The following is a 27,775-nucleotide window of genomic DNA, read 5'->3' as shown; positions in this document are numbered from 1 at the left end:
TGAATCCCACTTCAGCATTGAAAGTGGTTGAATGGGCTTCTTTACAGTGTACTTGCAGAATTAACAGTGCAGGCAGACATGACTGAGTTAGAGCAGAGCCACGGTCAGAGGAAGCAGCAATATAATAAAACCAACTGGTTCCAAAGGTTACACACCGACGCTTGTTATCTACATGGGTGGGAACAGTGAAGCCTGCTACCAGCCACACCTCTTTTTACACAGCAGTCTTTCACCAGTACACATTTATTGACATTATATATTCATATTCAATTTCCCCCCACCTTATCAGTAACATAACATAGAATCATAAACATGGTGTTTGTGGGGGTAAGGGTCACAGCATGAACCTGGATGAGCTGTTAGTCTGATCCAAACACATTTCCTGCTGTTATCACAGCAGAAGCTGCTCCTGCTTTATGAACTACCTGCTGGGTGTGTTTTTTTCTGATGTTTTTATTTAGCTTCTAACTATACTCAAAGTTAATAAAGTTTGACTGAATGGATTTTCATTTTAGGCTATTAAAAATAATCCTATATGTTTTGTAAGGTGGTGTATGATTTTAGTATCCACAGTGCTTCAGGTGCATAGACTCCCCTGTGTAGCTGCCATTACCAGCTATGACTGACAATGCTGACACAACACCTGTGGGAATTTGTGCGACTCAGCAAGGTTTAAGTTGATTACTTAAACCTTCAATTAGCCTACTGATTTTTGTGAGGGGTGTTTCTTGTTTAATTACTGATTCAATGATATAAGCAACATTGTCATTAATTTAGAATTATATTTGCATCCACTTGATGAATCTAAGCCCAATATTCCCTCTTTTAGTTGTGTTGTTTGCTGTACAGTCAGTTTTCAGAGCTTTTTGCTGAAAACTGCTTCAATCAAAAAGACTCTATGAGAGTGGTGGGAGTGATACAAAACAGTCAAGTTTTGAGCTGGACCTCTGACCAAGGAGCTGAAAGTCATTACAAGGTTCTGTATCGCCGAGGGGAGCTCCAGATTAAGATGATAATTATCTGTAGGTTTATTATTACAAGTAACTCCTTTCACATTTGTTGGGTTTCTATCCAAATGTGGCACAAACTTCAGCCGAACTTTCAGAAAATGAGCACAAAAAAAATGTCCATGCTTTTCTATCCACTACTGTCATGCAGATATTGGGAGTTGGTTCATCGATTCTTCAAATTCTTTGGTCACTACACCACTGTAAGAGAGGGTGCAACACAAGTGGCAACCTCCGAGGGAACGGGCTGAGGGTTGAATTTTTATAGCACTTAAACATTTCATTAAGGCTTAAATTTACGCCTAATTAGGAGTGGGCTGCTTTGAGTGATAAGCTGACCTACGGTGGTCACTTCTGCCTCCAAAATAACAAGATGGCAACAGCTGAAATGCCAAACTTGTCCATTATTTTTACATTCTATGGCACAACAAGATGTCGTAATTAAAAGCACACTAGACAATGGAAATAGAGAGTTTTGAACAGCTAATGTTACAGCTGTCTGCTCTTGGAAGAGTTTTGCAACGTGGTCTCAACGTGGTGCTTGGGCAGTGACTTCCGGTGTCAGACACCGCTGAAAAAAGCTGTTCTTTAATGTCGATATGATAAGCGGTCGGTCGCCGTTACAGTTTAGCGGTGGATGGGTCCAACAAACAACACCTGTCACCCAGGAGAGTGGTGTTCACGTCCTGTAAAATTATTAAGCCAAACCCTGGTCTTTTTTCCTAAACCCAACCATGTGAATTTGTCGTTGAAGAAAAGAAAAACATCATTTAACGTCATAAATTTCCTGTGAAAACTGAAGTGTATTTTGTAAACAGAAAATGCATCTAACAGGCAGAACTTGACATGGCTTCCCAGAACATCAACAACCAACACACAGGCCACCCTGCACGTCGTATCGGGAAGTGGCAAGTCCATGACCAAACATCGCTATGCAACAAGGTCGCAGTGAGAATGTGTTGTTTGGTAACAGCCCTGTGTTCATCCATACTGTAAGAATGTTAAAAGACATCGAGAGACATACGACATACAAATGTAACTAATCTGTGGTCTGCCAAAATGTACAATGCCAACATTTATTCTGGTGTCTGGATTGTGAGGAACACTACAAGACACTGGGTGGAGAGAAGAGGAATAGTTGCATTGAAGAAATCATCTTGTTAGAGAGGCACAAGACAAACCATATGTAGTGCAAAAATGTATAAAAATATCTTTTAACTCCATAGAGACTGAATGTTTCAACTAGTGATCAAGTGATGCATTATTAGTTAGTTGTAATTATTTTTAAATCAGAAAGTCTCATCGAGATCAATGACTTATTATAAAAGAGACCTGATGTAAACAACATTACAAGACAGTTTAGTCACTCAATCAGTCATCACATACACCCATATAGACACTATTTAAAACCACAAATATTATCAAAATTGTCTGAAATGTGACTACAACTTTAAAGTCCCAGTCCAAGATTTCACCTACAAATAATGATAGCTCTATCATTATTTACTATTTATTATTATACTCATCTCTAATCAGTATCATGTTTCATACACTGGACATAACTATAAACTTTCTGTGGCTCATTTGAGCAGCTAACATCATAATGAATTGCTGTAAGTTTGTCCTAAAATTTTGACTAAGTGATTTTAAACAGACTGAATCAATGCAGCCATACTGATTAACAACATAACATTTATTAGTAAAATATACATGTAATAAGACATTTATTAAAGACTCAACAACACATCTTCCAAATATCATCAGTTATGAAGAATTTCTCATAAACACAAACAGTACAAAAAAGTTGAGCATCAGCTGAAGACACTGTAGGACAGGCTCTCTCCCGTCTCTGTGGGGAGGAAACAAAATGATGCATCGTTATTAATAAAGCATGAACACAACGTGAAGATGAGTTTTGTGTTTAAATCTACAATCAGATAGTCAGTCTGTGGATGATGATGTTTTCAGGGAAGTAAGCCTGCTATTGTTTAAACTAAGGGCTTGTCTTTAGGTGAGCAGTGAACTGTGGTTAATGATTCAACCAGTGATAACAATTTTAACTGCCAAAGCCACAGGTAGTGCTTTTAGTTCCGCATTTAAACCACATTAAACTCAAACAATATAAAGTCACACTCAGCTAGAAGAACGTCCTCACAAAAACAAGATCTATTTCTCAGAGATCTAGAATATCGTATCGAATAAAGATCATTTACACAGTTAAGGCCCATTTAACAAGGCCTATGACTTCTTTTGTGTCCATACCCTCATACCCAGATGCTTACTTCTATGCTTTAATCCAACATCAAACACACAAATACAGCACTATAAACTTCATTTTGTTAATGTCTGGATATTCCTTTTCACTGGTACAGCAAATAATACTACTACTAGTACTACTACTACTACTAATAATAATAATAATAATAATACAAAAGCTTTTGTTGGAACAAATTCAGCTGTATTATTATAATATTAATATCAATAATATCAATTAATTTAAATAATGTTGCTTGATGCTTTAGGAGTTGTGTTGTGCTTTGCTTATGGTGCTCTGCTGTGTGCAGGTGTTATGTGCAACACATGAATGGCTGATGTGCAATACTGTTATGTGTAGTATGTGTTTTTATGTTTTTGTGGTGTATGCTTTTCATTTCTTCTAGATTATTATTGTAAGACAGCAACACTTGTCCAGCTCCTGAGTCAAAGACAGATTTCCCTACGGTGACAATAAAGTATATAGTATCACATCATATCATATATTGTGTTGAAACCATGTGTTGCCAATGGAAAAAATATGTAATGTTATGGGGACCACTGCTACCACTGAGGACATTGTATTATTTCAGGTAATCAGGGCTGGGCAACACATCAATATTATACTGATTTTGTGATATAAGACTAGATATCATCTTAGATTTACCAGAACTAACAAGACTGTTCTAAACATTCTATTCTGCAAACACATATAAATAACACGAGGTGTTTTTACAATCTTCTCTCAGTTTTCTGGTTAAAAAATACAAAAATATATATATTTTCTTCAGAACTATTTTCCTGTTAGTTTGAAGGGATCTTTGAAAGAACCTTTTAAGCATAAATAAGGGACATTTGCAGAAAATATAACTGCACAGCTAAAGTGCAGAAAAAACCCAAACAGATTTGAAAATATATTTTTTAATGTTCCTTGTTTTGTGGTTAGTAAAGGTTTCTTAGTTGGATGGGGTCACAGTATAACTACACAGGGAATTGACCTCAGTATTGTTTAAATCCTGGCTACAGCCCAGGCTATTGCTAGCCTATATGTGCACATAAGTGTTGTCAAAAATACCCATGATTCCTTACATATAATTAATGAATATTTGAAATGGTATCATTACTTATTTTCTGCAGCATCCATACATCGGTGCCTGCAGTGTTTTTTCTCTCTCATTGTTAGTGTTTAATACAGTTATTCTGCAGTGCTCTGCTACTAACCAATAAAAGAAATGTGGTCATCGTAACATGATAGCCTTATTATATTTATCCTCTAATAAAAAAATAAATTGTATGCCCTAAATGTCAATTTCTCCCTGTGATATTTAAAATTGTAAAAAAAAATGTGTTCTTTATTGAAACCTCACCACTTTTCACAATCATCATTTTAAAAGTAGATTTTAAAAGTGTCAAATTTAAGTGTCAGGTTTCAGGGTCTTTATTGTAATTTGCACAATTACAGTAAAGCAATGAAATTAAGGTCTCAGGCTCCAACAGTGGTCTTACAGACAGACCAGTAGTGTGCGGTAGGTACGACAGGCCCTAGTGCACGCTGTTATGATGGGCCAGGTGGTATACGTTATTGTGTGTGATATTGTGATATTTAATGAGTTTTTAGCCATTTTGAACACAGGCATATTTTCAAGGTGGCAGTTACTCATAAGGGCCCATTCTCCACCCAACACATTGTTGGAGGGCCCACTCTCTATTGGCCCCTCCACCTCACGGGCCCCTGTGCAACCGCACTGCCTGCACTGTCTATATTTACACCCCTGAGGCAGACTATATAAATAGGCCTATAAAGAAAAAAAAACTTTGAAAGTGGAACAGAGTCTAATTAATCAAAGACATAAAATAGTGCTGCACTGAAGGAATATAATATAATATAACACCACAGAGTAATAACTAATTTGACATTCAAAATACATCCAGGTAGTGTTACGGCCTCACCTGTCGGCCTACACTATGTAGGTGAAGTCTCTGTTGTTGTGTGCGGCATTTCTACGTCACAGCCCGCCACTGAAGAGACAGCCGTGTGTGGGGTATCCTCCCGTGGGGTCAACGTTGCCATGGCAACAGCCACCTGCTCCGCCTGCGGGGCCCGCGGAGGCCCTCCGGCTGACCTGTGCGTACGGTCCGTGTGGCTGCTAGACGGTCCTCCGTTCCTCCGGAACGAGTTCCTGATGCCGCTGGACACTCGGCTGGAGAGGCGCCTCACCGCGCCGCTGATGCCGCCCAGAGCGCCCTTGTCCTTCTTCAGTAACCCGACATCATCCTCGAGCTCCGCCGGGGGCACCTCGATGTTCCCAGAGTACCAGAACACCCACCAGATGAGGCTGAGGAAGATGACGATGGCTCCCGCATAGATGAGCAGGTCATAGAAAAATATGTTCACAAACACCCCGATGAGCAGCACAACCAGTCCCACAATGTCAAAGGCTACTGCGAGCCAGAAGCAGCACACACAGCGGCCCAGACCCCGGTACGCTGGCTCCATGTCAGCATACAGTGGGGCTGTAGGACTCCGAAGAGACGCACAGGTCTCTGACAGATACAGCTTATTTCCAGGTGCCTCTGTGCGCTGGCATTGAGTTACAGAGCGGCTGTAAGGTGAGTCAGGTGAGGTGCTCTACCCCGCTCAGGTCGCTGCCTCAGATAGGAGGGGCGTGGAGCCCACTGGAGGAGGAGCTGGCAGCACCACCTGCCCGCCCCTAGGTGCAAGGTGTTTCTGTTTTCCATTTGATTTAGCTGCAGTTTTTACAGGTATGAGTGTCACCTGGAATATCTGTCCTGCTTGTGTTGGGACTGCCATTATTCTGAGTCACTGACTTGATTGCAGGTATTTCTGTGGAAGAAAAAAGGAAGGTTACCGTCCATTTTACTTTCAGCAGACTGATGGTTAAAAAAGTCAATGCGTGGTCTGTCTTCAGCTGTAATATACACTGATGCATACAATTACAGGGGCATCTGTTATTTTGAGATCACTGCAAATAAGAGAAACACACATGAAGGATGAACTAAAATAAGTTATTTATCAGATGTTAATTTGCTTTAACAAATAAAATGTCAAACTAATGACACTGGCGGGGAAAGCTTAGAAAATACTAAATACACTGTGAAGGTAAAAGTAGTCATTGTCAAACACAGTCATTTTCAGAGTGGTAAAGGTCCATTGTGTGAGATTCAGGGGGATTTAGTGGTGCCTTGCAGTGAGGATTGCAGATTGCAACCAATTCAAATTTCTCCTGGTTAGCAGTAGCCTACCGTGCACAGGCATTTTGCAGGACAGGTGCACAAGTGGAAAAAAGGGCATCCTTCCCTCTTTTTTTTTTTGCATGCACAAAAAATTGTGTGCATGCAAAGTGCACTCTGCTGGGAGATTCCTATCTTCTAGAGCTTGAGGTCTGAATACACAAAGGACATTTGTGCACAGTTAATGAGCGGGGAAATTTTTGTCTAGCTTACTCAGGAGGTGTTTGAAACATTTTCTGAATAACTAAAATAATAAACCAACCAATATGACCTCCAAATTACAAAGTAGGCCTGTGTTCAGCTGCAACAATCAAGCTAAGTGCAGTCTCCTCTCCTCTCCTCTCCTCTCCTCACTTTGTTCTCCAATCTTTTCCTTTGCTCTCCTCTTCACAATTTCTTTCCCCATTCACTTACCCTCATTTTTTTAAATAGTAATGTGCTAATTCTTACAATTATCTTCTAAAGAAGCTTTAAGAAACCCAGAGAACAAACGTACAGCTCCTCCTCTTCTCCTCTGTGCTCTTTACGCAGTGCAGCCCCAAACTGTCATTTTTGTTTACACAAATTATCAAAGATGTAACGTGGGAGATATAAACTTTATTTCAAGTTGAGTTTTGTTTTTAAAAGACACCAGTTAGACGCAAAGTAACTTGCCGTTTGTCTCTGCTCGCACTGGGCAGTTGGTGAACCTGAATCAGCCAGAGAGTTGGAGGGAGACGGAGCGATTTTACGCTAGACTAGTTTACTTGTTGTTACAGTTTTTCTTACAGTAACAGTGGGTTATTGCCTTAATTAGACTGGCTGTATTGAGATGTTTTAATAGTGGTTTATTTAAACAACAGTGACAAACAATGCTGAGACTGAGGGCAAACACACTTGTTACCTGGCTGTCCATGATGGCAGGTCAAGGAGACGTGATGCTGCTCTGCAAGGCGCTGTGTTTTGTGTGGCTGCCAAAAGTGAAGTTGAAGAGGGAGGGGCAGTGGCTCGACTACAATGCAGTTGTCAGGCATACAACTCACTTTTAATTGGGAACTGATGCCATGGACCAACTCTAAAAAAAAGAAATTGAAAGGAAAAAAAACATGTCTTGAGAAAAGGGCACTTACTGTATCTAGACAGAGGTCAAAAGGACAGGTGCTTGAGCACCACCGGTCTATCTGTGCACATGCCTGCTGGTTAAAATTCCCTCAGTGTTCATTGTTCAGGTCTCTTCCTCTCTAAAGCAAACTGATCAGGAGATTGAAATCAGCCCGTTCTCCATCGTCAAACTCGTCATATGTTGGCACTTTGTCAATGAGTTCGGTGCCAGACACAGACGCAATAAGGCACCTTTCGTAGCTACACCACTGGACAGACAGACTTAGTTTGAAATGCTGCTGTTTCACCTTTCACAGGGTGAGGAAACTCTGCTACCGGTAACAGTGCTATAAAAGGTGCTGGAAAGTCCCTAGAGGTGGGCGTGAGAGGAGGTGGATGGGTCCATCAAACCCTGGACTTTCACCCAGGAACCCAGTGTTCACTTCCTGTTTGAATGTTGAGCGAAAACGTAAGTTTATTTTGAAGAAGACTGTATGCATCTAAGGAGCAGAAAGTGTACAATTCCTGTGAAAACAAACGTGTATTTTGAAAAGACACATAATGTAACAGGTATAAACTGACACGCCATCCTGGAATGTCAGCAACAGACGCAGGAGGATACCTAGCGCGTAAGGCCACGTGAAAGGCCACAGATAAAGTGGTGATATTTGATAAGGTGGGATGAGAACGTGTTGTTGAAATCAGTAAAACACTGAATTAAGCAGTTTCATGGTACAAAGTAGTCTTTCCTCTACACTTTTTGGCACATCACAGACGGCCTGTTTGTCCAGCACCTGCTACATGTGCTCACTTATTTCTGATCCTCACGTTCAAGAGGTTTTTACCGCAAGCTGAAATATCCGCAGATGTCCCCTCCTCTTAACAACAACCTAGTTAGGTGATTTAAACCAGTAAAATACCACAGATAGTTGCAAAGATGGGCCATCCTGTATAATACCACAGAACAACAATGTTCCTTATTTGAATCCAGCTGGGGACTTTTGATGCATCCTCCCCCTGTCTGTCTCCCTTCACTTCCTGTCTCTATCTCTACTGTCAGTATCAAATAGAGACATACATTTTTTGAATAATATTTGCATAGAGTCACCCCTTGTTACATTATGATCATACTGACATACAACTACATATATTATTTCACAATAATACATGAACTCTCATGTAGGTTAATAAATAGAGCATTGGTTGGTTCATAGTAATTTGATTAGTTCACAATTCTTATAGCTTTCTTATGTAGCATGAGCATTGTTTGCATGTTTGCATTAGTGTTTTTTAATGACAAAGCTGTCATCTCACAGGACATTTCCTCTTGTATTTGCATACGGCACACAGACAGATGGCTGTGCTGCAGGTTACACTAGGTCAGACCAGTTCATGTGCTGGTCTTTGGCCTGGAGCCACTATACAAAGCTGCAGTGTGTGTGTGTGTGTGTGTGTGTTTGTGTGTGTGTGGATGGGTGGGTTTAGGGGTGGAGTCTGGGAGGTCGGCAACCGGCAGCCATGTTGATCTGAAAACAATCAGAGATGGATATGTCCAGTTGCATTTCTCTGCCTCAGTAATCCTGTTCTAAAGGATTTAAACAGCCCACAATGAGCAGAAAGGCTTATGGAGAAGATGACAAATAAATAAATAACAGACAACAACAACCAACAGGGATACAATGAGACAGATGGGCAGCAGAAAATGACTCATGTAGGATGGCCTGTGTAACATATTCGTCAAAAAAGAAATTAAATTTTCCCCAGTATGTAGAGGGATTCATTCATGCCGTGTCCCACAGGGGAGCACTGCCCTGCACAGCTGTAATTAGTGTTTAAAAGATATAAAGTAATGACAGCATATGCTCCTTTTGAAAGATGGTTATTGTATGTTTTAGCTTGTTTGGCTACAAGCATTTACCTGGAGGGTTACTCCAGTGATTTAGTATATAAATCACATATAACATGCATATAACATCATACATCAGTGCACTGTCCAGATGGAGGGCAGGTAACAAGAGGCAAAGAACACTGCACAGATGCCTAGGATTTGTGCTGTTTACGGCTGAACCAATCAGTCAAATTGTGGAAAAACAAGCACCACTTTAAGTCCTGAAAATAATAGGACAGATAGGGGAGAAATCACAAAAAAACCTCACTGAGAAACAGCGGAAGATGTGGATCAAAACCTCCATCGTCAGTCTAGATGGGTGAAGTCAACTAAGTTGTTGTTCACTTGAGTTGGATGTACTTAAATTGTGCTGTGTCTCCGTGTTTTTGGCCAAGACCCAGATTGTTAATAGTGTTTCACCAGACCTCTAAGACTGGTTGACCCAGTAGGTAGAAAATAGTAGCTTAAATTAGCTAACATTAGTTAGTAAAATTAGCCTGACAGTGGTGCATCCATGTACAGAGTTGATATACAGAACACCGTTATACTTAAGCACATTTGATTAAACTGCCCAAAACAAGACAGCAGCAATTCCAGTCACAGACCCAACACAGAACAGTTGTCGTCTCCTAGACTCCTGTACACTTTCATCACCCTACCACGTAATGGAGGATGAGGTAATTTGTAACAATGATCACGTCCACATTGGGTAAATCGGTCAAGTTGCAAGAGAAATCACTTTTCTTAATTCTGTATGTACCGCATCTAACATCATTTTCAGTTTCCTGACGATACCTGTTGGCTGCAGGTTCATTCAATAACAGGTAAAAGTAGCACGCACATACCCAAAAAAATTTAATGCTAGGTGCTGGACCAAAAGGTAAGTATGGAATAAAAAGATAAAGTCTGCACACCAGAAGCTGCTCCTTGAACAATTTATTCATGTATTGTTGTTCCGTTTCGGGCCCCTGCCCTTCATCAGACAAGTGTCTGATGAAGGGCAGGGGCCCGAAACGTAACAACAATACATGAATAAATTGTTCAAGGAGCAGCTTCTGGTGTGCGGACTTTATCTTTTTTATTGCAGGTTCATTCAAACCTTTCATATAGTCACTTTCATCTATATCCAATTTATGCAGTGTAAGGATTTACCACTTCCTGCCCTCCCTCTGAATTTTGTGCATCATAATAGTCACATAATTGCAAACAAGCTATTGCACTTGCATAAAATTTGGAGACCCACAGAAGCCTGGTCCCAGACCTCTGAATCACAGGCAACACTGTCCTTTTTGAGTAATTAAAGACATACAATGCATGATTTCCCTATAACATAATGTATAGACTCATACAGAAGTAATCTCTCTCTATCATCATTTACAACCCACTCAGCTGATGTAGTTAACTGCAGAGACCCTGCCCTCTGCCTGGATTTTCTAATTTTCTTCTTATTTTCTGTGCTCAGAACATTTATGGATGTGCACCCCCACAAGGATCAGGTGAGGTCAGCGGACTATAAAAAGCTTGCGACCAGGTGCCAGACTGTAAGCAGCAGGCATCCAGGAGACACAGTGCTGAAAAAAAGAAAAAATATAGCAAGGTGAAATACATGCATAATATACCTTTAAAGTTAGGTATACTGTTGTGCTCATTGGTGGCTGTGTCCCTGGTTGGAGACACAATTGGCCAAGTAGAGCTTTGTGAGGAGTGTTGTTGATACTGCCTACATGTCATGCTCTTGAGTCAGAGCTGGAAGATTGGCCACAAAAACTGTGACAAGAGTGAATAAGGTGGACCTAGTTGTCCATTTGTTGTGAGCTGAATTACAGAAATGATTCTTATATCAACATAACATTTAGCTAGCCTGCTAGCCAAAGACATGTTTCATTTATCATCCAAGATATTTACATCTTCACATGCAAAGTGTTAACATCTATTAATATCTGTCATCCTAATAAAAGCATTATTAAAATTGACATGACAGATGCTTCCATGCTATTGGCTGACCCTGTGATGCCCACCCTTTTTAAATGCAAGGACTGACCCAGTGGTAACCTCTGGGGCTGAAAAATGAAGCCAATGCTGAAGTGCCAAAAACTGCAGTTCCTCTAATGGCCACTTGGGGCTGGTTCCAAGAGCAAAAATTGTTTTGGTCTCTATAGCTAATTTCAACATTCATGACAACTATACAGGGGCTGAATATTAACTCACCTGTTTAAATGTTATTAAGGCTTAAATTTATGCATATTTAAGGGTAGGGCTGCTTAAATGAGACACAGCTCCACCCTCTCATCCAAATATGGTCACTTCTGACTCATAATCTGATATGGCGACGGCCAAAACTCAAGGCTTCAAAACAGGAGTCTGTAAACCAATAGGTGACATTATGATGGGTGACGTCCATTATTTTTACAGTCTATGGGATTGACCCATGCCTACACTGTTGTCATATGTGCTCATATGACCTCTTACCTGGCTCTTGAATCTGTTCAGGTTCCGGCACCCCCCCTCACATGACTATTACCCAGTTGGGACATCTTGCTGTAATGGGTCCATGTCAGGTTCACCACTGAAAGCGGATGAATCTACAGCTAATAGACTTTGGTATGTATTTCAGCACTTAAATGATGAATAATATAAGTTCCTACTTATCTACTAACTAACTAACCACTAAACAGTCAACTACTACTGTTCTTTAAGGCTTTATTAAATCAAATAATAAAAACTAGAATTACCACCTCGCAATCAGCACAGTTTGTTGATGGGCACCCAAGATTCGTGTCACCATTTTCAGTATCTGACCAAATGTCTCCCATTCTGTTCCTGAGATATGTGTTTTGCAGAACATTATGATGTCACAGTGAAGTTGACTTTTGACATTTGGATGTAAAATGTCACATTCATGTGAAATTTTGTTATAACTAGTGTATGAATTCTTGAGTTATGGCCAAAAACATGTTTTCTGAGGTCACAGTCACCTTTGACCTTCAACCACCAAATTCCAATCAGTTCATATTTGAGTCTAAGTGGATGTTTGAGCCAAATTTGGGGAAATTCCCTGAAGGCCTTCTTGAGATACTGCATCCACAAAAAGGTCCCAAGGTTACAAGGTCATTGTGATCTTGAACTTTGACCACCAAAATCTAATCAGTTTGTCCTGGAGTCCAAGTGGATAGTTGTGCCAAATTTGAAAAAAATAAATAAATAAATAAAATAAATAAATTCCCTCAAGACATTCTTTAGATATTGTGTTCATGGGAATGGGATGGTCAGACAACCCCAAAACATAATGAGTCTGGCTAAGGCTAGCGTTGTCGCAGTGGCATAATAAGTAGTTTGAAGTGGTAGGAAAATTGTTTATTTAATATTTGGTTGAACAGAGCAAGACGCAGGAAGTGGAGGGCCGTATTACAAAACAATGATATTGCATAGTAGTACAACAATGTAAAACAGAAGTCTTGCCACATCTGCCTCCTCATGAATCACAAGAAAAATGGTTAACCTGTTAAGAAGCAATCATTTATCATGTAAAGACAGAAAGATCTTACTCTCTAACAGCCACAAGAAGCTACATGTTTTTAGCCAACTAGCTTGTGATACCAGCCTGCTATTATATCTTCCAGGTCGACTGCAAATAAAGCTGTAGCTACAACTGAGATCATGTCCTTGGTTTTTCTGGAAATGAGGGGGTTTAAACAGCCTGGTGGCAGTTTATGTTATACATTAACATATACTTTAAAGGCTTACTCCACATTTTCTTTTGTCTAATATATTCCATTTTGACTATTTTTAGGCCAATAGATAAATCAATTAATTATTATCCAGAGTTTTATTCTTAGCACTTCACAGAGTTGATGTTAATAAAAAAACAACATTTTTTCAGATAAAGGTAAGGATTAAGTGTTTGTTATTGGGGTGAGCTTATTCTAATAAACCATTTCTCTAAAAAAACACACTGTCACAAATCTGAATAGGACTGTAGGCCTATGTCTTTGCACATTAAAAGTTGACATTTAGGAGACACAAGGATTTTACAGAACATAGACCTTCATGACCTCAGTAGCCTATTTCTAAAGTCCTGGCTACGGCCCTGAATGAAAATTGTATCGACTGAATCACACATCAAACAGAGAACAGCCTGACATGAGAACAATATCAGACCGCATAATGAAGTGAGACATAATGGTAATTCAAATTAAGAATGTTCAAAATGGAGGCAGCAGCAGAGGCTGAGATATCCTGACTGTTAGTCCCCTGGTACAGTATGGGTCAAGTTCCAAAAACACTGGATCCCACACTCCCACAATGCAAGTCAACTCTCTCCAAAAGTGTGACCACACACTGCTTTCAAAGCAGATGGTTCATTAGCTTCCCATCAGTTTGTGCTCCACTTGGAGGCCCCTGCCATGGTTGATCTTGATGAGCATATTTTGCTCATCAAGGCTCTGTTTGAGCACAGGGATCCAGACCAGGCCAGTGACCAGGAACATCAGACCCACAGAGAGAAACAGTGGCCCCAGCAGATAGGGGAAGTTGCCCATATGCGTGAAGTAGAGCAGGGACAGTGCTGTGCCCGATCCAAACAGCAGTGTGCCAACACCGATGGCCATAATAGGCTTAAAGTAGAGGAGCCAGCTGGATGGAGCCAGACTGCCCTGACAGCCTGGTGACTCCATGTCCTGGAGAGGGTTGAGTGGTGTGGTGGCATCAGTGTCCTCCCCATCCTGAGAAGAAGGATCCATGGTTGATATGGTGACTGTTGTGTTGAGCATGGCCACACTGGAGGGCACTGCTGGAATTAGATACACCACATCACAGATCACAAAGTCTGATGTGTACAGACAATTCTGGCATTATTCTACATTTTCCTTACTGTCCACAAATCCCATGAAGAGCAACCCTACCCCGTTTGTGACTCTCAATCCAAAGCCTACTGGTTCCTACTGAAAATGTAAATCTTTACACTTTATATTGTTTCATTTTTAGCCATGCTAAAAGTTGGACAGGAGGTTCACCACTTTGGTTCACGCTGAAATAACATTTGGATAAATGTCTTTTTAATGTGGGAAACACATTCATGTTGTTTTCAGTGTGAATTTTAATAACTTTGGTGATCCTGACATTCCATCTACCGCCATTATCAGGGCAAGACTCTAATCTGTCCAGTGGTTTACAACCAAATAGTGTGGTGGAGGAATGACTACTAAAACTCAGAAATGAGTCAACAATTTAGCACTCCTGGTTCCCTTGTCTTGAAGTCAGTGGATGTTTTGACCAGGTTTTTGTTTAGATGCCTGAAATAAGGTCTGTGGTGAACACAAGCTTAAGAGACTTTAAAGTTTTGTTCTTCCACACAAATAATACATACGACATTAAAACCTCTGGTGATTGCATTTATGCTTCAAAAATCATAAAAGGGGTGTTCATTTGTGAAGATTATCGTGCTGAAACGTGTAAGTATTATAAACATTTGTTACCCACAGAGCTTATTTTCTAATAAAATCCAAATTCCAATGGATGAATCCCACTGGCTTTTTGTTGAGGGAACAAGGGCGAAGAGAACTTACGCATTGGCCAACATAAAAAACCGTCATCCCTAATGACAAAACTAATGACGTGCCCATCAGCCTCAGCTGTACGTTGTGTCTACTAGTAGTTAGCAAATGTTGGCATATCAGCACATGAAACTAAGATGACAATCAAACTTGATAAACAACAAAACTTGTAAACATCAGCATGTTGACATTGTCACTGTGAGCATGTTAGCATGCTAATGTTAGCATTTGGCTCACAAGTCTCGCAGAGCTGCTAGCATGTCTGGAGACTTGTTAAAAAGGCCCAGAAATTTCCTAAACAGCTGGTAATTGCAGTTTTTAGCAAATGTTACAAAAACAGGAGGATATAGTGCATTTGTTGGGAACTATTTTTAGTGGTGGATTAATCCACATTTGGTGCTCTAATTAGTATTTGTGGAGGCAGGACGATGTACGTGGGACTGAATTAAAATACAGTGCCGAGTGTGCATTCATTGTAATGAAAGAACATGTCACCCAGGACAACAGAGTTGCTCACTGATGTGTTCTTTGCTGGACTGTGGGAAAGCCGGGCCAGCCGTAGAACCTTGGAGGTTTGTCATTGACTGAGTGGGTGATGATGTCACACCCTTGGTCAGTCAAGTGTCAGCGTTTCCCCATTGGCCCTACTTTTTTCTTTTGCTTATCCCCTGCAGTTTATGCAGATGATTACCCTTACAGTGGCAGATTTATCAGACTTGGAAACCTTTATCAGTCACTACTGCTATCAACAAGACAACATAGACTCTAACACTGGCAGCTGTACATCCACCAAATCTTTGGAAAGAAAACAAATCATATTCATCCACAGACCTACAGACAAAGGAAGCCTTTTACACTGAGATCGCACTATAGGGCCACTACGAAGTCAATTCTTTATGCTGCCTTTGCATTTTTATTTTGTCTTCACATCGGGCGTGAATGAAACAATTCGCACAAGTGAATTACATGTTAAGTTAATGTAAAAACACAATTAAACATAAATTCCTGCCAGGTGGCATGATTGATGCGAAATACATGAATTAAGCATCACAAATTAAGCGAATAGCACAATTTTGTGTCATACGCTAATTCGGGAGAGTTGAAAAATCTGAAATTTAGTGAACATTTGCATCGTGATAGCCAATCAGCACTGAGATCCTCCAGGGATGTATGATGCCAAGGATGTAACAGCAAAAGTCCATTCATTGATTCATTGATTTCACGCATGTATGAAGCGAATCAACACAAAATATTTCAGTGTTCAGACTCGAAAATTCGCACCGCATTTTGTGTGGACACAACATTACACAGAACCAAGAGAATGCTGTTCCCGTGTGTGATTTCAGATAGCGTGCCAGCATCATGGAAGCAAAGGAGGTGTGATGTGTAACACAGCAGCATCAGCCTCCAGTGTGACTTATAACATGGTGGCAGCATTTTTTAAATAATAACAATGGCATAACATGGCAATAACAATCATTCACTGTCCCTGTTACGTGGCAGCTGATCTCGTCCTCTGTTCAGAGGAAAAGAAGCACCTGGACCTGGACTGTCTGCTGTTCTTTTTTGAGTTAGCTGCTAACTGCTTCCAGCTGCTTTTTAAATCTCTCACAGTGGGAGAATCTCCCACAGTACCGCACGCATAACACATTGTCAAAACATCACACCTGTCCTGTGCATGGTCCCATCCTGTTCCCTTTATACAGACACAATTCTGCACCGTTGCTACCTCCGCTGCTGGCTTGGAGGCGAGACAACTCTGCTCAGTACAGTTATCAGTCACAACTCTTATTGAGAAGATCAAAAACATCACAAGAAAAAACAAATCATGTAAGAAAACATCTTGAACCTGCAAACTTGAAGCATGTGGCATTTCTCAAACTGTGCCTGACAATTCTCAGACAAACATAAGCCGCTGTAAACAACCGAGCCTTCCATCGAGTACACCGTATCAGTACACCACCAACCAAAGGACCCAGAGCAATTACGTTTAAACATTTTCAACAGAAAAAACAAATACAAAGGAAAGGGAGAGAAATGTTTGGTCCATTAAGCTGCTTAAGTTTCAGGGTCCAGATATTGTTCATGCTTGCCCACTGTCACTTTGTCATGACCCACTGGTACACTTGAATTGAACAGAGCCATTGTTATTGTTATTAGTAATACTTTTCCTACCATGGTAAGTCAAAATGTCTGCTGGGGAAAAACAAGGTGAATTAAATGGCACAGAAGAATAACATATGTCAGACACACACAAAACCTAGTAATAAGATACATCATTGGTTTTGGTCCTTTCATTAGATTTGTTGACAGTAAGAAAAATAAAGTATAATGACACACATTATGATTAAGAGCACTAAAACATACACTGTATTTTCAATAATCTGTATAAATAAAGATCTCTATTGTAGTTTAATGAGAAAAAAACTTTTCCGGAAAACTGTCTGCATAACCTGATTAATGAAATAGAGAATGTGCAAAAAACTTGAACTCTATCATAGAAACGATCACAGCAACTGCAATATCATCTCAGTCTGACAGAGAAAACAGATTTTGGTATGGATCTAGTGTGGATTAATGTGAGCGCTCAGAATTATTAAATGATAAAAGATTGAATCTCCATCTTACCTAAAGCCTATCTGTGCGTCTCCCTGTTGGACTGGTGCTGACACGGACTGGATGACTGCTGCTGGAAAACTGCTCCCATCAAAGCCACACCCATGCCCACCCCTACCCCACGGCCCCCATCCATCATCCAGATGGAGAAATGAAATAAAATAAATAAATAATGAATAAATACATTCAAAAATGAATTAATGCATTTATAAATATAATGAAAACTTAAAAAAAAGTATAAATATATATATAAATAAATAAAGGAAAAGCTAAATAGGAAAGTAAATAAATATGTGAATTAATACAAAGGTAATACATACAGAAGCAAATAAAACAGAAATATTAATCTATGTCACATTTCATCAGTTAATTGTTGCCTACATGTATTTTTCAATACTATTTTTGGTACATTTAATGGCATTTTAATTTATTCATTACGTCACTCATCTATTCATTTATTTTTAATTTTGGCAGCCTCCGTCCTCCATAAATTCTGTAGGAAAACTTTTTTTTTAATAGCATGCCTCTTGTGAATGAAGAATCCAAAAACAGCACACGCTCCTTAATAAATTTAAGTCATGTGAGACTGCATTTAACAACAGCAAAACCCTAACAAAACATCTGTTTACAAACTCTCAAACAACTCCTGCAGTATCATGCAAGCCTAATTTATTCAGTCGCAGTTATGCTTCTGTCAAACACGATCCCCTCTGACTTCAATTCATCAAGAATTTTCTCTGTTTCTGGATTCTTTGTTCACTGTGGAGGCATCGAGGAAAAGGATCTTCCTCCTGGACTCAGCGTTACCAGGGGAGAGGATACTAATGGTCATTTGGGGGTGAATTATTCTTTGAGTAAAAGTACCAATACAACAACCTTAAAATACTCGAAAATTACAAGTATCACTTGTACTCAAAGTATCAAAGTTAAAAATAAACTGCACAAAAATGACTATACTGTATATAACAGATTGTTAATACAAATTTATCGGTCAGTAGCTTAGTATTTTAATGATGTAGCTGGTAGGTGGAGCTAGTTTATGTACAATTAGACAGCCACCGAGGTCATCAGGTAGGCCTAAATCTGAGGGGTAGTGAGATAATTAATGTTCTGGAAAGTTCTGCTCCACAAATCTTTAGTTAGATTACAGACTTTTCTCTTATCTTTGTTTTTTTTTCATGAAATTTGACCTTGTTGAGCCCGAACAGCTTTTTCAAAAACACAAATGAGGAATTTTGAGGGGAATTGTCTCTTTGGTGGAACTGCAAACATCTCATAGATCAGTAATTTTTTAAATTTTTGTGCTCATGGCCCCACAACAGCCTCCATAATGTGTGTTATCACACTTATCAGGATATAAGACAATAAAAATAAGAAAAAATAAGACAGGTAGCTTTTGTTTTACTGCCTACTGAGAGGTTTTTTTTCTCTTTTCTTTCGGTGGTAGGTCGGCTTTGCTCGTGCTTTGTTTTAATTTGCTCCATACAATAAAGCAATCCTTTATCCCACTCGCAGGTTTCTCCTTTTAAATGCTATCATCCCTCACACTGGCTGCCAATCAGGGCTTTTGATGTGTCACACACTTAAAATTCCCATGCACAAACGGCGACAAATAGGCACCTAGAGAGGGTGCACAACATGCTGATACAAATAAATATTCACTCTTAAGTTTGTATGGACCTAGTTCAATATTGCCATAATAATGTGTGGTTATTACAAAATCCCACGGCACACCTGGATTGTCCTTTGAGAACCATCGTCACAGACACCTGAAAAGTGACAGGGGGACACTAGAAACTGTTTTTGTTAGGGGTCAAAAGTCAAAAAGCTGGGGAATCTTGGGTTCAATCTAATATGTGTTGCATTTTATGAATGTAATCATTAATATTATTATTATTATTACTGTTGTTGTTGTGATTATTATTATTGTTATTATGATTATTATTGTAGTGTAAAATATTAACATGCAAAGTACAAAATTTCCACCTGAAATATAGTGAAGTATAACATATATGGAGGAAATTCTCAGGTAAAATATGAGTAAAATATACATTACTTTTTGATGAAAACTGCAATATCAAGAAGACAGATGTGGCGTGAAGTTGTAATAAAGTTCGAAATTAAATAAAGCCATACCATTTAGAGCCTATGAAAAACAAATTCTTTCAAAGGGACAGCATAACAGATCAGTATAATTGATTCTAAAACTTGCCTGACAGAAAACACACAAAAGAACCAAAACAGAGTTAGAATTTTGAGAACAAAAGGTATTTAACCGAAACTTTATTCCTCAAAATGGGCATGTATAGTGTTGGTGAAGCAGCTTTAACTTTAATCACTTTATCATTTTAAGAAAATCTAATTAAAATCTTTGCTCAGTATGAAATACAAGAACATTGTGATTCCTATGAAGCTCCTTTAAATTCAGATATATTTCAGCCATATTCACCTTCACTCCACTTGAAGTCAGTTTGTTTTATGATTCCAGCTCGCTCTTCAGTGGCTAAAATCACTTTTTCACTTTATCTTAACCTGACACGTGTCATTAACGCACAGTGAAATTGTATTCACAATTCACATTCAGCTGTAAATCAGTTTCAAAACGTCAGTAATGAGGACTACTTTTGGAATATGGGTGTATTAAGGCATTGTAAAATTTAAGTCAGGAAGGGCATCTATGATTAGAGTGAATGGACAACCCTATATACTGACTGAAGCAGTGAGCAGTGCAGAGACACCACCTGCTGGTGTTTACTCTCTGTCCGTAGAATCAACAGGCCTACAGTATGTGACAGAGATTTAAAGTTCAAAACTGTCATTAAACAGATTCATCTTTTGGTAGCAGCCCTCTGAGGCTTTGAATCTGTCAGTAAACACGTAAATCAAACGTCCACTCATCTTGAATGTTGTTCAGTTAGTGAGAGCTTATGCTCCAAGTGTAGCCACACGAATACAGGATTTTTAAGGTCAATACTGAACGTAATATAACCCCCTTTTTTGCATTTAAATAAACATACCTGTAAAGAATCCTTACATGTTATTATTGAAGAACTGAGGCCAATATATGTTGTAAATGAGACATTGTACACTGTAAAAATAGACTTAATGGTAACACTGTTTCCAAGAGATCCAAAACATATCTTTGGTATTTCTGAACTGACATTTGTTACCCATCAGCCTATATTGGCTCAGAATATGAACCAAGCCAATTTACTGCACCAGTCTGGTGCTTGTTCTAAGGTTGTGAAAATGCTGTTGGAATGCAGGAATGTTGAAGTGCAAATGCATTAAATGTCATTGCTGAAAAACCTGGAAACTTAATTTTCAAACTGGAGTTGGAAACTGAACTGCACTTCCTTAAGATGCTATGAGCTGGAATACAGTGAGAAAAGCTGGAAGCTAAACTGTACTACTGGCACACAGCTGAAATTAACTAAAAGGCTGAAAAAGAAATGCTTTGTACTATATGAAAAACCATATAACACAAACGTTAATATAAGCATAGATGTCTTTTAAAGAGCATAATGTTCTGACATTTGAATGGTTTCTGTGGCTGAAAGAATGCAGAGGTAGTAGTTCATCAAAAAAAAATGTACATGGTAAGGTATAATTTGCGACGTGTTAAATTATCAACCATCAAGTCTGTAAAATAAAGTAGGGAGAACAGTTAAATGTCAAGTGGAGTATGAAGATTTGAAGATACTTTTCAATTTACTAAAACTATTAAAGTTAAATTTGATGTTATTACCATTAAAAGTCAGGCTTGTCCGGGCGCCCCTCTGAACCAAAGTTTCTATCTGGGGGCCTTAGGTTTGAAATTCCCGTCTTGACCAGGACCCCCGGTAAACCGTTAGCATCTAGGGTCTTTTATTTTGAAAATCCTGAGTTTGAGTGGGTGATGTCATCCAATCTAAGCAGCGCAATACACACCAATTGTTAACTCAGAAGTGTCAGAAAACAGCATATGTACACTGCGGTAATCCAAAATTTGTAATAGTTCATAGTCTTGTAACCAGCGTAGAGTTTAATGTAAATGTAGCTGAAAGTATGTGGAAGTGGTTTAAGTTCAAAGTGAAGCATGTTTGAAGATCTGAACATGCCATCCATTCATTACCATTATAAAAAATTGCTGAAAAAAGCAGAATATTTTAAAAAGTATGAAAGGGATAAAACATTTGAATGTTAAGCACACGTCCTTAATGAGCTGAACACTTATTTGAATGGTTTCTGCAGCTGAGAATTCAAAAGTAGTTGATGTGCAACAAAGGCATGGAAAAATGATCAAACAGATTTGATAACAACAGTGACTGCTAAATCAGCATTCACACAAATAGTTCAACATGTGTCCAGACTGTGTTTAAACTGCATGGAAAAGCAATCATTCAGTGTTTGTGAACTCTTTCTTAAACACCACAGAAGTTGAGCAAGTACATAAAAACTGAAATATGAAACCAGCCACTAGACTGTGCTCTGAAAATGAACACACTCTCTTTATCCAATTTATTATTTTATTGTCATAGTTGTTTGCTTTAATAACATTTGAACACGCTCAAGCACACTGCCAGAACGCCACGAGAAACCAAAAACTGGGTAAAAGCAAAGGGAGACATGTACACCCAAGATAAACATTTTGGTTTCAACTGGTTAAGTTCTTTCAAACAATTTCTTTGCAATTTACTTCTGAAAATCATCCTTAATATTCCAAGCAAAATCCTGGTCCACATCTGTTTACAGATATAACTTCTGCCATTTGTTGTCATTGTCATTCATGAAAGCAAAAAATAAAAAAGTGGAAGAAAACAAAAAAATCATGTAATGATGAGTAGATCAGAGTAGGGAGGTGGGGAGAGGTGGAGGGAGGGCTAACCCAGAAATGGCATAGCTGAGCTCTCAATATGAGAAAGCTGACTCGTGTGGACTTCATCTTGGTGTCATTTGCTTAAAAACGGGTTCTTTTTCACATGAGTTTTTTTTTTCTGAAGCTGTTCTTCGGCACGCAGAAGGGGGGCGTGACAGGGAGGTGCCGTCGCCGCTGACAACTGTGTGGGCGGGTTATGACCGAGCTCCGCCCGTTCCTTCTCACCAGGACTCTCAGGCAGCTCTGAACTCTTCAGTCCCGCTCTGCGACCAGCTTCAGCACCTTACCAATGGCGATGGTCTTACCTGAGACACACAAACAAAAGACAACCATCACATCGCTGTCTCAGCTTCATTCGAACTGATGAGCTCTTTCAAAAGTCAAATCCACTTATCAAATCAAAAGCCTTTTGAATCTCTTAGATCTGCCTTTCAACATTTCTAAGCAGGCTTATTAAAGACTGAAATTATTCCAATTCAAACGTATCTAATCCCCTTTTGTTGGCAGAGATGACAGAAACCATAGAGTTTTTAGTGACAGCCTAATTAATGTTCACAACCTGTAGCTCCAATGTGAAATTGAAAAGAGTTGCAGAATATTATGAAATAGTAATTAAATGTATGTGACACATTGAGAGAACAGCTGCAGTCTCCTGTACTCCACCAGCTCCTGATTCACAACTATGAAGCTTAATTTTGAAGCAGGAAATAGGGTATAACAAGTTAAGTTTACTTTGAGCACTTTCACCTTTGATTTTGTGAAACTGAGCTGCTTCCTTTTGTTAGCTGAGGAAGGGTTTGAACCCAGCAGTGTCACTTGTGGGTATATTTCCATTTAATGTTAGTATGCATGTGTTGTGTATTTTACAATGTATGTATATACAGTATATTTGAGTTATGATTACTAAGCATTCTGTGAACAAGCATATCGGCTAGAATGAATGAATTATATATATGTTTTTATCTGGCTCTAAAACTGAGTTCATTCTGTGCTGTTTGCTTGTGTGTTAAATGAAGGAGGTTTATTTTGGCAGAGTGGGTTCGGTTATAAAATCACATTATTTTCTAATAATGACAGCAATAGTATGAATATTATTGTTAGCAGTAGAGCTAAAAATAATTAGTGAACTGATGGACAGAAAATGAATTTGAGGAAATTATGAGTACTTAATATTTTAAGTAATTTATCGAGCAAACAGCAAACATTCTCTGATAACAGCTTCTCCAATGATTATCTGCTGCTTTTCTCTGTTTTATATCACAATATCAACTAGGGCTGAACTCGCATAACTTTATTACTTAAACAATCTGTGGGTACAGCCCTATTACAAACTGAACATATTAAAGATTAAAGGGATAGTTCGGATTTTTTGAAGTGGGCCTGAATAGGGTACTTAGCCACAGACAGTATTTTATGCACAGTATATGTCAGTCAGCACACCCCCAGGTTGGGTTAGTACACTGGAATCTGACACTGAAGATAAGCAATGAACTGTTGTGGACGGGTCAGCAACAAAATGTATTTTAGCCACCTAAAATAGCCCCACCCAAAAACATCAAGGAAGTACCTTCATCCCGTAAGGTAAACCGTCCCATCTGAGGAAACTCTTTAAAGGTCTCGAGGCAAATGGTTCCTGCCGTGCGCAGACGGGCGATGCAGACCTGGTCCTGTTTGACGAATCTTGGCCTTGTCTTACTCTTGTCTCCTGTCTTCTTGTCTACCAGACAAATTAAGGCCTGCAGACAGAAGTAACAAAATATCAGCACATACACAGGTATGACACAATCATTCATCCAAAACATCCTACTACAATAAAAATAAAATGAAGCGAGCTATATTTGTGCAAATGTTACTATCCCTCTCTTCAACCAATCATTATTCCTCAATAGCTTCAAACACTAATGTGAGACTGTGTGTTGTTTTTTAGGGAAGCCTCATTTTATCAGGGTAACAGTGAAGATAGCATTAAGCTCTTACTGTAATTTGCACTTCTTCGATGCAGGTGTGAATGTGAAGGACTGCATTGTAACCTGGACAGATGATGGATTTGTGTTCAATGATGACAATCTGTTAGGAGAAAAGTTACAGTGGTGATGAGAAAGCACATCAAAAAACAACAAAAATGTAACTTCAATGAACACTCCCAGTGCACAAGCTGACTCCTCCCATTGCTCTGAGGGCTGCATAGCACTTCCAATGGTGCAGTTTGCTCAAACGGATCCAGACAGCGGTAACGGGGGAGGGATTAACCAACACACCAGCTGGATGCTCAAGTCCTACAGTCAGGATATGATCCCTCAGTGGATTCCCAGTGGCTGACCCATTAACTCAACATGTGATGGTTGCAATACTGGGCTGAACCAGATGCACTATTGCAGGGAAGTAAATCAAAGTTTTTGTTGGGGTATCCTTACACTAATACAGTTTAACACCAAAATACATGGGACACAGTGGCAGGGCGCACATCTGCTGCAGCATGCCCAAAGCAGAGTGCATCCCTTATAATGAACTGAAGCTGCTACACTGACCATGGAAGCTGCACTTGCCCATGCAGGCACTGCACTGCTCAATGTTATTTTTATGCTGCTGGTGTATTTTTTCTTTTCTACGCATGAATCCTTGGCCCTCCAACAGATAAGAACTGTACAGAACTGTGTACAATCTGTTTAAAAATTATTTTTAAAAAAATGAATACATCATTGTACCATAAGCAATGTGAAGCAGCAGAGCAACCTTGTGAGTGTTTTTGCATTTCACATTAAAATCAGTCAAATCAATGCATCCTTTAGTTAAAACGATCCAGTTATGGAATTCAGTTCCAGTTAATACAGTGTATACTTCCAAAACCTGCATAAAGAGCTACATTATTATTTTTAAAAATCAGTATCAGACCAGAATTTCACAATTAGTGCAATCCTACTCATGATATGCATAAGATTACTGCAGTATGCACAAAACCTTTTAATTGGATTATATGCAGGTTATGACAATATGAGTTTAGACTGTTTTCATTTCATGTATGCAGTCATTACATCACAGTCTACTTATTCACTCCGTAGGACAGGTGTAAGAGGCTGAGATGTGTCAACTTGAATTCTGAGTTTGACTCCTGATTGCTTTTTAGTGCAGCTGCGTACACTTATTGCTGATTAGGACCACGTACAGTCAGCTGAGGCTCTGGGACAGTTGCATTCAGCTGATGAGCGATACTGACCTGGGCGTCGAAGGTGCGCCCTGAGTGGCAGAGGTTCTCAGCGTTACACAGGATAAAGCCGGGCAGGATCTCCTCCTCCTCAATGCCCTTCAGCCGCAGCTTGAGGTTTTCACCTGGCCCGGCGTCGTCTGTCTCCACATCATCTGACAGGAGACTCAACACCTCCACCACATGCTGCATGAGAGCAGATAAACAAACATGGAATGAGACAAGCAGAGAGGCAAGGGCAGGGATAAAGACCAGTGTAGCTGAAAAGTGTATGATGGTGTAAAATAAAGAAAAACACTGAACACAGAGCGGTAGTTTTACAGTAGACTGAAGATTTAATCACTTACTTGCAGCGAAAGAATTAACTGTAAAAACAGTCCAGTGTTTATCACAGATTGAAGATTTATTTCTCAGCAATGACTGCGTGGAGACTACACTCAAAAAAGATGACTTGCTTTGTTTGTGCTGTCCGTTTTTTTTGTTTTTTTAAAAAGGGGCAAACTTGCATTCAGACTTTTTATTACAAAAATGCAACCAAACTGGAAAAGTGCTGTAAGTAGAGGGCACATCATAATATCTGTCAGTATGGTATTAATCACACTACCGTTCAAAATGAGTCAGTTTTGAGCCACAATGAAGGCCAAAATGAGACCTGCAACAGATGGTAAGGTTTGTTGTTTATAGCAAAGATGATTCTGGAAAACCTGCAACAGGTTTTCAACAATTGTCAATCACTGCAACCATGAAAGGTCTTCACAAAATATTAGGCTGACTGGTCCAGTAGTTCGCATTATTAGCAACAGACGGATAGACAGGCAGAGACATACACACCCAAACGCGTGATCCCCCACCAGGCTTTTGCCTGGGAGAGATTTATAAAAAAAAAAAAAAAAAATTCCATAGACTGTTTCAATGCTATTCCGTTACAAGGGCAACAGCTTTGGTCCCTGTTTACTTCCTGACAGTGAGTGCATTAACAAACGTTCTAACAGAAATATAAAGGGACCCATCTAGAATGTTTATGTTGCTAAGGTTGTCTCTCGTCTTTCATGGTTCCAACTGATGGAAGTAAAGGCTTGTGGGATATCTTACCCTGTTGGGCATCATGACCAGCTGCTGTGCTTTACTGATGGAGCCTGACTCTAGTTTGCCGAGAATCACAGTGCCCATGTCCTGATGAGACAGATTGACAGAGTGTTACAGAGCAGGTGAGAACAATCATGTTTGCATCAAAGACAGGAGAGAGTTCAGCCACCAGAAAAACACAAATATTTTCAGTGGATACAAAGTGACTTTGTACACTCCTTAGACTCATGTCTGAGGCTAAAGAGTGCAACATGACAAGAAATAACTTCATTCACTGACACATAAACCTCGCTGTTCAGTGTGGATCCAGAGGTTGTGTCAGTTTGGGGAGAAGACTAATTCAAAGATTTTGCTAAAACTTGGATCTATGATGATTAAGTGTTGGATAATAGCACTGTCCATCTGCACATTAAACTTATACTCCCACAACTCTGAACACAGTTCACAGTCTGGTATCTAAAGGCTAATAGTGAGCCAGGAGGAAATGATGGGATTAGAGAGAGTCAATCTTTAACCAATAGGCGGTAATATATATTCCTCTGCAGATTCCAACAACAACTGACGTACCTGTGGGTGCATTCAGCACTTGTCACCATAAACAAGGCATTCTAAGTCCTTTCTAAGCACCAGCAATTGAGAGAAAACAATTATCCACATCTAAAGCTCTATGCTTTTTGAATGCAGACTTCCACAAAACTGCAGCCAAAGAAAGCTGAATTGTGTTTGTCAATGCCTGGTGGCTGAAACCAACAATCTTTCTATGTGCTTCACTGTAAATGTATAATTTAAGCAAGGGGGTAAAAATCATATTCTTACCTTGTATTTGTCTACGATGGGCAATCTGACAGGGCCATCACTTGATCTGTTGAAATTTGGCAAACTGTCCAAGTGTGGAATGAATGGTAACCCTCTGAAATAACATCAAATACGGAGAGTAGTTAGGAGAAATGGATGAACAAGTCAATTCATTTCAGTATGTAT

General features: G+C 39.4%; 2 protein-coding genes across 2 annotated transcripts in view; both read right to left on the bottom strand.

Annotated features, from left to right (window-relative positions):
* Positions 1-2,681: 2,681 nt before the first annotated feature.
* Positions 2,682-5,905, bottom strand: si:dkeyp-72e1.6 (transmembrane protein 238-like). The gene is made up of 2 exons (XM_050069083.1): positions 5,211-5,905; positions 2,682-2,856 (listed from the first exon to the last, which is right to left on the bottom strand). The coding sequence occupies exon 1, from the start codon at positions 5,755-5,757 to the stop codon at positions 5,224-5,226; it is 534 nt and encodes a 177-aa protein (XP_049925040.1). The 5' UTR covers positions 5,758-5,905; the 3' UTR covers positions 2,682-2,856; positions 5,211-5,223.
* Positions 5,906-22,138: 16,233 nt separating this feature from the next.
* Positions 22,139-27,775, bottom strand: part of gspt1l (G1 to S phase transition 1, like) — a 25,206-nt gene continuing 19,569 nt past the window's right edge. Inside the window, exons 9-14 of the mRNA XM_050068660.1 lie at positions 27,611-27,704; positions 26,801-26,881; positions 25,721-25,894; positions 24,484-24,573; positions 24,074-24,242; positions 22,139-22,811 (exon numbers count right to left, since the gene is read on the bottom strand). Coding sequence (XP_049924617.1) covers positions 22,759-22,811; positions 24,074-24,242; positions 24,484-24,573; positions 25,721-25,894; positions 26,801-26,881; positions 27,611-27,704 — 661 coding nt within the window. The 3' untranslated portion in view covers positions 22,139-22,758. The remainder of the gene's footprint in view (positions 22,812-24,073; positions 24,243-24,483; positions 24,574-25,720; positions 25,895-26,800; positions 26,882-27,610; positions 27,705-27,775) is intronic.

Source organism: Epinephelus moara, chromosome 18 (genome assembly GCF_006386435.1).
Source record: "Epinephelus moara isolate mb chromosome 18, YSFRI_EMoa_1.0, whole genome shotgun sequence".
Classification (NCBI taxonomy): domain Eukaryota; kingdom Metazoa; phylum Chordata; class Actinopteri; order Perciformes; family Serranidae; genus Epinephelus; species Epinephelus moara.
The sequence above is the reverse complement of the archived record's forward strand: the minus strand, read 5'-3'. Positions and strand labels throughout refer to the sequence as shown.

Excerpts from the sequence above, each read along its gene's own strand:
- si:dkeyp-72e1.6 (XM_050069083.1), bottom strand. The coding sequence starts at position 5,757 with ATGGAGCCAGCGTACCGGGGTCTGGGCCGCTGTGTGTGCTGCTTCTGG.